The sequence below is a fragment of the Chelonia mydas genome, chromosome 6 (assembly GCF_015237465.2).
Source record: "Chelonia mydas isolate rCheMyd1 chromosome 6, rCheMyd1.pri.v2, whole genome shotgun sequence".
Classification (NCBI taxonomy): Eukaryota; Metazoa; Chordata; order Testudines; family Cheloniidae; genus Chelonia; species Chelonia mydas.
In genome coordinates this window covers 120,248,466-120,258,494 of record NC_051246.2, presented here as the reverse complement: position 1 = coordinate 120,258,494, position 10,029 = coordinate 120,248,466, and the positions used below count along the sequence as shown (strand labels likewise).

The following is a 10,029-nucleotide window of genomic DNA, read 5'->3' as shown; positions in this document are numbered from 1 at the left end:
TGCGCTATCTATCCGCCTTCTGATTTACCAAATCTTCGCAAGCAAAAGACAAACTGTACTTGATACTAAAGAAAAGACGGCGAGCTCCGGTCCAGGGCCTTTCTGCGGAGAGATGATGGGAGAAACTGTAAATCTGGTTAATTTCAGTCTATAGGCAACTGGCAAAGGATCCCCCCCTGTTTTGTTTGTTTTGTTTTGTTTTTTTAAGTAACAACAACACAAGAAAATCAGATTAGGAAGGCATTTCTTTTGACAACTGTTCCAGGGGAAAAAATGCATCGCACAGGTCGTAAGAGAACATCTTGAGTTTAATTCCGAATATATGCTGCCTTTCCAAGCCTGGCTCCTAATGTTCCCACAAAGAAATTGCTACCGAACAGCCCCACCTAGAATAAAGCTTGGCTGCTTTTTTCCCCCCATCCCCCTCCAGAAAACACAACGGATCCTAACAGTTCAGAAAGTGATTTCATTTCTTTCCTGGCAGCCATGATAATAATGCATCTCTTTATTTATTTGGGGAGGAGTGGAAGGGATATTAATAAATTCGCTTCTCTCCCAGGACTAGAATCATCACCCTCAGTTTAGGAACAGTCGGAGCTGATTATTAGAAGGCCATCAATATTTTAAAAGATTCCTAAAATCTGCTTTAAGTTGCTGACTTGACCTACAAATGACTTCTCACTCTCGATGGTTATTCTCGGTGTTTATTCTGGGCCACTCAACCGAAACCAATCAGGTTGTAAATGTAAACATATAAAGCTTTATTTGGGCAAAGGATGGAGCTGGACTCCCCGAAATGAATCCCTCGCCCTAATTACCGAGGGGGGTCACAGGGCCCTGGGTGGGAGATCACTGGAGGGAGAGGTTGATCTGTCGAATATTGGCTGCCTATTTAGTGCTTCTGACAATATTCCATTATGGTTGCTTGCCTGCTTCATTTATTATCTGATTTCTTGGTTGGACCTGATCTCATCTTTTCCTTGGCAGTAGACTGTGCAGAGCTCTCTGGGAGGCAGTGCAAAGCTCACTCCTGGATTGGATGGCTCTATAGGAGACAGGGGTGGGCGCAGTCTTCGAAAGAAGCTAGACAAGTCCCCTGGTTCACTGGAACCCAGCAGAGGCGGGGGGTGTACGTGTGGGTGGGGGTGGGTGGGGGTGACATTCGCACGCTTCACTCCAATTGCAATTTGATATTGTCCGCTCCCCAAAGTGCCCTGTTTATTTTCCTTTTCGCGGCCCTGTTAGGGTGCCCGCTCCACGGAAGAAAGCCTTCCCACGCGTGCCTATGGGGATGGGAGGAGGCAGGGGATTGGTTTTTTTTTTTTCAGGCTGCGATTTGGGAAACATCTAGCCCTCGGCCCGCGGAGACGCATGAGCAACGGGCTGCTGGGGAAAGCTGCAGACAGCATCCCCCCACGTCTCTGCCGGTGTGAGTCCTTCCCCTTGCCGGTGGGTGGGTGCACCTCCTCCTGCTTTTGCAAATACCTTTGAAAGTCAAACTCTTCACCAAAGGGCGCTGGGCGCTGTCGAGTCCTGGGAGGTGCTGAAATCTCTCCAGCGCGCTGCCTTCCGCCTTGATGGGCAGAGGCTGACAGTGAGTGGCAGGCCCCTCCATGGAAACCGGGGAGCCAATCTGCCCAGTCCAAGAGCAAACCAGGATTCCCCTCCAGCATCTGAACAGCAGCGTGTTCTTCGCTTCTCCCCCTCCCCCCCCGCACGCCATCCTCCTCCATCCCCCCACCCCCGCGCACACCTCCCCCCCCTGGAAACCGCCGCCTAAGCGCTCCCAATTCCTTCCCCTCCCTGCCACTTCCACCGCTGCAGCCGCCGCCGCCGCCCGAGTGCCCCTGCGAGCCTGGGGAAAGGCGCACGCGGAGCCGCAAATCCAGTACCCCAGATTCCCGTGTGGGTGTGCGGGACGGGGGGGAGGATCTCGGGGTCCTTCCGCCGCGCGTGGGTTTCCTCCCCTTCCTCCCGTCGCTCCCCAGCCGGGCGGAGACGCTGCCGCGGCCGCCTCGATGTTCCAGCTGCCCTCCCTTAATTTCAGCCCCCAGCAAGTGGCCGGGGTCTGCGAGACCCTGGAGGAGAGCGGGGACATTGAGCGCCTGGGTCGCTTCCTCTGGTCCCTGCCGGTGGCCCCCGCGGCATGCGAGGCGCTGAACAAGAACGAGTCGGTGCTGAGAGCCCGGGCCATAGTGTCCTTCCACACGGGCAACTACCGGGAGCTCTACCACATCCTGGAGAACCACAAGTTCACCAAGGGGTCGCACGCCAAGCTGCAGGCCCTCTGGCTGGAGGCGCACTACCAGGAAGCCGAGAAGCTGCGGGGCCGGCCCCTGGGGCCCGTGGACAAGTACCGGGTCCGGAAGAAGTTCCCCTTGCCCCGCACCATCTGGGACGGGGAGCAGAAGACGCACTGCTTCAAGGAGAGGACGAGGCACTTGCTGCGGGAGTGGTACCTGCAGGACCCTTACCCCAACCCCAGCAAAAAGCGAGAACTGGCCCAGGCTACCGGACTTACCCCTACACAAGTGGGCAACTGGTTCAAAAACCGCAGACAAAGAGACAGGGCAGCAGCCGCTAAGAACAGGTCGGTACCTTGCTGTTTTCCTGCTTTTCGGTTTAGAACAAGCTGCCCCTAGCCTGGTTCTTCTCCGCGCTGAGCAGGGGATGCTTGGCGGCTGGAATAAAGCTGGCAGAGCCGCATTTCCCTCCAGCTGAGCGATAGACTTGCTTTTTAATACTTTGAAAGGTTGCAATGCGTACCATGGACGCTGCTGGCTTTCACTGGCACTTGCATAAATACAGAAGGAAGGCGGAAATTAATGCAGTTAGTCCCTTAAAATCTGCGCCCTTTCCCCAATTCCAGTACTTGCTCGCCTTTTGTCCCCATGTCAAATAGTAAAGCTCTGAACGATATTTCTGTGTCTTGGACCCATTGCGGAAGACATGGGGTTTGTTGCCATTTCGGGGATGCTTTGTTTTATGAGGATGGCTTTGCCTTTTACATTATTCTTCAGATTGCAACATAGGAAATGACATACTTGAAATATTCTGTGCTGGGGAAGCTTAAATTAATAGTTTAGCTGCAAAAAACGATTTGTATTTCCCTTGAAGAAGTAGCGCCTTAGGTGGGGCACCAGAAAAGGATTTTCTGCACGGTTTCTAATAGTTAATATAATGAATATGATACAGAGATGGGGAACATTCGCTCAGTCACTCATTTTCCAGCCTTTTGCCGTTTAAATATCAAAAATATAAAGAAGCTAACCAAACATATATTAAAAAAATCTATCCCCATTCCAAGTTTTGCTTTAAAGTATTTAGAAAGCTACATAAAATAGACCCATCTATTTCGCCATTAGTATAATTTTGCAGGCTCCTTTCAGAAAACATCATCAATTGTTCTAATAGGAAACAATGTTGTACACATATTTCAAGATCTGGTTTTAAAATAGCCTTATTATTTACATGACACAATCTTTTCATTTTGTTTAGTTGCGGGCGCTTTTAAACCCTTAGGAATCGTTTCTGGATTATTTTTGGTTGTTGTTGTTTTCAATAGAAAAAGGTTTGTTTGGGTTTTTTTTTTCCTTTGCAATGTTATTGTTTTGTATTATTTATCTGAAATTGGCGACATAAGCAAATGTCCTGGAAAGCGGAAACGACTCTCCAAATTATGGATCAAATTCCTACCAGTGATTCCTGGGTTGTTGTTTTTTTCAGAAGTCAGCAGGAAGATAACTAGGTAACGTGCATGGGTCGCACCCTGGACTGATTCAAAAAGAGTTCTGAAAAGACGTGACTACATAATTAAAAAATAAATATTGCCTGACGGCTGTGAATTAAATAAAAATACCGCAATCCCTATTTCTGGAATTGTTTAAGAGAAAAAATTTAAGCCTTTCTAAACATGGGCAGGACACACCGCCCGTGTGAATGGCAAAATCATGCTCTGTACGGGGATCCCCTTTCAAAAGAACTAAAGCTGCTGGAAAGACTTCAGGAAGGGAGTGGGGGCAACGCAGGGGCGCAGGCTGAAGCATCAGGAGCCGGGAGTCCTGGCTGTGTGTTTGCAGTCAAAAGCTAAATGACTGGTCCAACGTGGCTAGATTTGGCTGACTGGGGAACTGGGGCTGGTTTGGCCGGCGAGGGTGGCAGTATGGAGTGGCTGGTTAGCTGTTGGGGTAGGATAGGTGATTAGGCATGGGGGTAGGAGGTCTAGGTGAAGGCTAGTTATCTGTTGGGGTAGGATAGGTGATTAGGCATGGGGGTGGGAGGTATAGGTGAAGGCTGGTTAGCTGTTGGGGTAGGTGATTAGGCATGGGGGTGGGAGGTATAGGTGGAGGCTGGTTAGCTGTTGGGATAGGTGATTAGGCATGGGGGTGGGAGGTATCGGTGGAGGCTGGTTAGCTGTTGGGGTAGGGTAGGTGGTTAGGCATGGGGGTGGGAAGTCTAGGTGAAGGCTGGTTAGCTGTTGGGATAGGTGATTAGTCATGGGGGTGGGAGGTATAGGTGGAGGCTGGTTAGCTGTTGGGATAGGTAATTAGGCATGGGGGTGGGAGGTATAGGTGAAGGCTGGTTAGCTGTTGGGATAGGTGATTAGGCATGGGGGTGGGAGGTATCGGTGGAGGCTGGTTAGCTGTTGGGGTAGGGTAGGTGGTTAGGCATGGGGGTGGGAAGTCTAGGTGAAGGCTGGTTAGCTGTTGGGATAGGTGATTAAGCATGGGGGTGGGACGTCTAGGTGAAGGCTGGTTAGCTGTTGGGGTAGGATAGGTGATTAGGCATGGGGGTGGGAGGTATAGGTGGAGGCTGGTTAGATGTTGAGGTAGGGTAGTTGATTAGGCATAGGGGTGGGAGGTATAGGTGGAGGCTGGTTAGCTGTTGGTGTAGGGTAGGTGATTAGGCATGGGGGTGGGAGGTATAGGTTGAGGCTGGTTAGCTGTTGGGATAGGATAGGTGATTAGGCATGGGGGTGGGAGGTATAGGTGGAGGCTGGTTAGCTGTTGGGATAGGTGATTAGGCATGGGGGTGGGAGGTCTAGGTGAAGGCTGGTTATCTGTTGGGGTAGGATAGGTGATTAGGCATGGGGGTGGGAGGTATAGGTGGAGGCTGGTTAACTGTTGGGGTAGGTGATTAGGCATGGGGGTGGGAGGTATAGGTGGAGGCTGGTTAGCTGTTGGAATGAGATAGGTGGTTGAGATGGGGATGACTGGATGGAGTGGCGAGTTAACTGCTGGAATTAGTTTGATTGCAAATGGTAGGGTGACTGGCTAGCTCTTAGGATGTGGTAGGTGATTGGGGTGATTGGCTACCTGGTGGATGGGATATATGATTGGGGTAGTGTGGCTGGTAGGCTCTTGGATGGAATAGGAGGTTGTGGTTGGGTGGTGTGACCAGCTGGCTGTTGGATGGGATAGGTTACTGAGGTGGGGTGGCTGGTTAGCTGTTGGATGGGATAGGTGACTGAGGTGGGGTGGCTGGTTGGCTGTTGGATGGGATAGGTGATTGGAATGGGGGCTGTTGGTTGTTGGATGGGATAGGTGACTGAGTTTTGGGCGCTGGTTGGCTGGGATAGGTGGCTGTGTGGGGTGGGATGGTGGTTGGATTGGATATGTGATTGGGGTGCGAAGGCTGTTTGGCTGTTGGAAGAGATAGGTGATTGGGGTATGGGGACTGGTTGGTGGTTGGATGGGATAAGTGGCTGGTGTGGGGTGGGGTGGCTGTTGGATGAGATGGGTGACTGGGGAGCTGGTTGGATGAGATAGGTGACTGGGCCGGAGTGGGTGGCTTTTGAATGGGATAAGTGACTGAGATGGGGGTGGGGTAGCTGTTTGATGGGATAGGTGACGGGGTGGAGGAGCTGTTGGCTGGCATAGGTGACTCGGGTCGGGGAGGTGTTGGCTGGGATAGGTGATGGGGGCTAGTTGGCTGGAATAAGTGACTGAGGTGGAGGAACTGTTGGCTGTTGGATGGGAGAGATGATGGGGGGCTGGTTGGCGGTTGGCTGGGATAGGTGACTGGGGTGTGGGAGCTGTTGGGAGGGATAGATGGCTGGCGTGGGGGTTAGGTGGCTGTGGATGGGAAAGGTGGTGGGGGGCTGGTTGGCTGTTGTCTGGGATAGGTGAGTAGGGTGGAGGAGCTGTTGACTGTTGGCTGGGATGGGTGACTGGGGTGGGGGAGGCTGTTGGCTGGGATGGGTGACTGGGGTGGGGGAAGCTGTTGGCTGTTGGCTGCGATAGGTGACTGGGGTGGGGGAAGCTGTTGGCTGCTGGCTGGGATGGGTGACTGGGGTGGGGGAAGCTGTTGGCTGGGATGGGTGACTGGGGTGGGGGAAGCTGGTGGCTGCTGGCTGGGATGGGTGACCGGGGTGGGGGAAGCTGTTGGCTGCGATAGGTGACTGGGGTGGGGAAAGCTGGTGGCTGTTGGCTGGGATGGGTGACCGGGGTGGGGGAAGCTGTTGGCTGCTGGCTGGGATGGGTGACTGGGGTGGGGGAAGCTCTTGGCTGGGATGGGTGACTGGGGTGGGGGAAGCTGGTGGCTGTTGGCTGGGATGGGTGACTGGGGTGGGGGAAGCTGGTGGCTGTTGGCTGGGATGGGTGACTGGGGTGGGGGAAGCTGGTGGCTGTTGGCTGGGATGGATGATTGGGGTGGGGGAAGCTGGTGGCTGCTGGCTGGGATGGGTGACTGGGATGGGGGAAGCTGGTGGATGGAATAGATGACTGGGGTGGGATATACGGCTGTTGCTGCGCTGTGATTGTGTCTGTCTCCTGGTTCCTTGCAGGCTACAGCAGCAGGTCTTATCCCAAGGCTCGGTGCGCTCGCTGCAGACCGAGGAGGAGAGCGCAGGGGAGCCGCTGGGGGCCGCTTCCAGTCCCGCAGCCAGCCTGTCCAGCAAAGCGGCCACCTCTGCCATTTCCATCACATCCAGCGACAGCGAATGTGACATCTGACACAACAGCCAAGACAAAACAGGGGGAGAGAGATCGAGCTAAACACAGTGCCTGCCTACAGACCACCCTGGCTCGCGTTCCCACTCGGAGCCTACCCCGGGCTGCCAAATTGCCAGGGCGCCATGATCCATGAGCATGCCCTCTTCCCGTGTAAACGGCGGGCGCATTCCGTCTTAGACCCGTAGGAGACTCTATTAACAGAAATCTTTGTCGCCTTTATTTAAAAGGATCTGCTGAAACGATGCCTCAAAAACAAAAATGCCAAGTTGCAAAATGTTTGAGCGCCTGCCCTGTATCCCGCGTGGGTATTTCATGTTGAAAAGACGCTGTTATTAATTATTATTATTATTTTATTTTATTATTATTATTTTCTTTTTTGCTTTACTTTAAAGGGTTTTTATATATATAATGTTTATTTACTTATTTAAGGGATTGCTATGGTAGATTTTTCTATTATTATTTTATTATTATTATTTTGGCTTGTTGTCTATGTGCACAGGTGACTTGTAGAGCATGTGCAGGATCAATACTGTATGAAGCAGCCTAAAACAATAATAAAATATTTGGTGAGCAACTTTTCTTACTTAAAGGGTCTGTTTTTAAATTCTTGAGGTCGGAGCCAATGCACAGAGCCCGTCGGCTTAAGGAGGTGGTTCTCTGATTCCATTGAAATCTTACCATAGATTTGCCTAGTTCCGAAATAATTAGTCATTTCTCATTTGCAACACAGGGAGAGAGAGAGAGGTGATGAAAGGCTCTGGATTCTGAGTGACTTCCCCACGCAGGGTTTATTATACAGTTCAGCAGTAACTAAACATCAAATCCATTTCACGGGCGTTAAAAGGAATCAAAACGGGGAGGGATGGGCAGCGTTGGGAAATCTGCATTTTACTGAGATCACAATGGTAAGGGAGAATTTGACTCGTCCACGCTGGTCAAGAGAAATGAATGTGGCTAGCTGAGAATCTAGGATCTAGTTAGTCCCATGTGGAGGAAGGGGGCAGGCAGTGCTGCGCGCTCGCCGGATAGCAAGATCGTGCTGTTTGCCTGGATCTTGCTTCGAATGGCGGAGATTTCGCGCTGTATCAACAAAGAATTATGAATGGGGGAGGGAGGAAGCCTGTAAGCAAGGCCATAAATACCCCTTCCGTGTAACATCAGCTGCAGCTCCCTCATTTACCTGGCAAATAAAATAAAGGTTCATAAATTAAATACCCCTCCAGACCAGAGCACCATTATAGATCAGATGGGGGCGGGGGGGGGGTCATTCCTTCGCTACGGGTCGTTAACGTGCATTGTCTGGATTTTTTTTTTTAAGATTGTTTTTGCTCTGAGAAAGCCAACGCCATCCAAAGATAGCTAAGCTTTTCCCCAGCAAAAGGATTTTATATTATACATTCTGACATTGATCTCTAAATCGCTTGAGCTGTGCTTTTTTTGTCTGCTCGGGCTCATTGCATTTGCCTCCCTGTCCTCAGAGACGTGCCACCCCGAATAAGCTGATTGCTTGGCTTGTCTGAGCAGGCGAAGCGTTGTACACAGGGGGAGCAAAGGGGAGATGGACATGGGGCTTCCTAGACAACTGAGGGAATCCTGGGACCGCGAATATCCGCATTTGGTTTCTAAAGGAGATAGTCCCGGTTCAGCTTCAGGAATCGAAAGAAACCTTCAAATCAGACACCCATATTTACTGGAAACATATCTTAAAAGGGATGGGGGTGGGGAAGAGAGCCGTTGTCATTCAACTGCATTGATACAGTCACTCAGTATTTGCTCCCCAGTTGCAGAAACCAGATTCCCACCTGAGCTTTTAGCTGCCCCTAAATTTGTGCTTTAATCGGTAGAAGGTCGGCACTGAGTCTGCGTTTTACTTCCTTATGATCATAATAATTCCTCGGTATTTCTTCCAGTGCACCAATGATGGGCCGAACACACAGAGGCTGGTTTTTACTAACTAAATTCTAAGTCCTTTTGGAAGCAAACTATTTCATATTTTAATAGCATGAGAAACTAACAGATCTGTGGATGAGACATATACATTATGAATATGTGCCTCTAAAAAAAAAATCAAGTATCTACTTTCATTTAAAAACATGACCAGGCTAAATCGCTTTAGAGCTTTAGGATCTCTGGTTACCTTTCAAAAATGTTATCAGAAGACGCTTTAAAAAACAGACATTAGACGTGGTGTTTTCCCACCAAAGCAGAAGATCTACTGAGTCTGATCAAAGATGATAACTACAAATAGAAAGTTGCCCGGATTAATATATTGGCTTTGCTGTATTACCAGACTTCATAGCTTTTAAAGTAATCATTCCTAATTAAAATCCCGTGGTGCTCAAAGCAATCACCTAATTCTATGTTAAAAGAGGAGGCTGAGAATTTTCTTTATGGTCTGGTACCTTCATTTCAAAATCAGATTCTCATTTTGTTTGACGATAAGAAGTTATGTTTTAACTACTTAATTTTAACTCCATAATATGCATCTCTCTAAAATCGGACACGCTGTTCAGATTAAAAACCAGAAAGTGATTTACAAGCTTGTTTAAAGGGAGCGGTTTTGCCTGTGACTGAAACACATCCACTAAGAGTACTGTGGCTTCTTTTTACGTTTTAAGCGCTGCATTTTCTTGACAGACAGCACTTTCAAACAATTAGTTGTTATCTCATAAAGATTTTCTTCCGAGCTGTGAAGTGAATCTGCTAGAATTGAGTAAAATATTTTATTTCCATCCAAGTACCCACTGAAGTCTTTGAGAGTTTTGCCATTTACTTTTATAGGACAGGAACAATATCGGACCTTATATTTATTCCGATTCTATCTATCTATCTATCTATCTGTCTGTCTGTCTGTCTGTCTGTCTGTCTGTCTATTTTACTAGACAGAGATAAAGAGGTACATTTAGATCTATATTTAGATATTCTAAATATCTATCAATGTATGGAAGATTTTGATATCTAGTTAGATAACTATATAAATATTTTACAGATACAGATAATCTTACTGTTCGTTTGTAGGATTTTCTTTGCTTTTTATCTTCATCGTATCTAGCTAGCTAAGATTTTCTTGGTTTTA

General features: G+C 49.1%; 1 protein-coding gene across 1 annotated transcript; it reads left to right on the top strand.

The window, feature by feature from the left end:
* Window positions 1-1,815: 1,815 nt before the first annotated feature.
* Window positions 1,816-7,790, top strand: SIX6 (SIX homeobox 6). Its single transcript, XM_037898622.2, has 2 exons — window positions 1,816-2,590; window positions 6,785-7,790. Exons 1-2 carry the CDS (start codon window positions 2,019-2,021, stop codon window positions 6,951-6,953), a joined length of 741 nt encoding a protein of 246 aa, XP_037754550.1. The 5' UTR covers window positions 1,816-2,018; the 3' UTR covers window positions 6,954-7,790.
* Window positions 7,791-10,029: the final 2,239 nt, after the last annotated feature.

What these genes read in the sequence shown, in the direction of transcription:
- SIX6 (XM_037898622.2), top strand. Translation starts at nt 2,019, where the DNA reads ATGTTCCAGCTGCCCTCCCTTAATTTCAGCCCCCAGCAAGTGGCCGGG. An exon ending in GCAGCAGCCGCTAAGAACAG is followed by an intron (nt 2,591 to 6,784) that starts GTCGGTACCTTG and finishes GGTTCCTTGCAG; the next exon opens with GCTACAGCAGCAGGTCTTAT.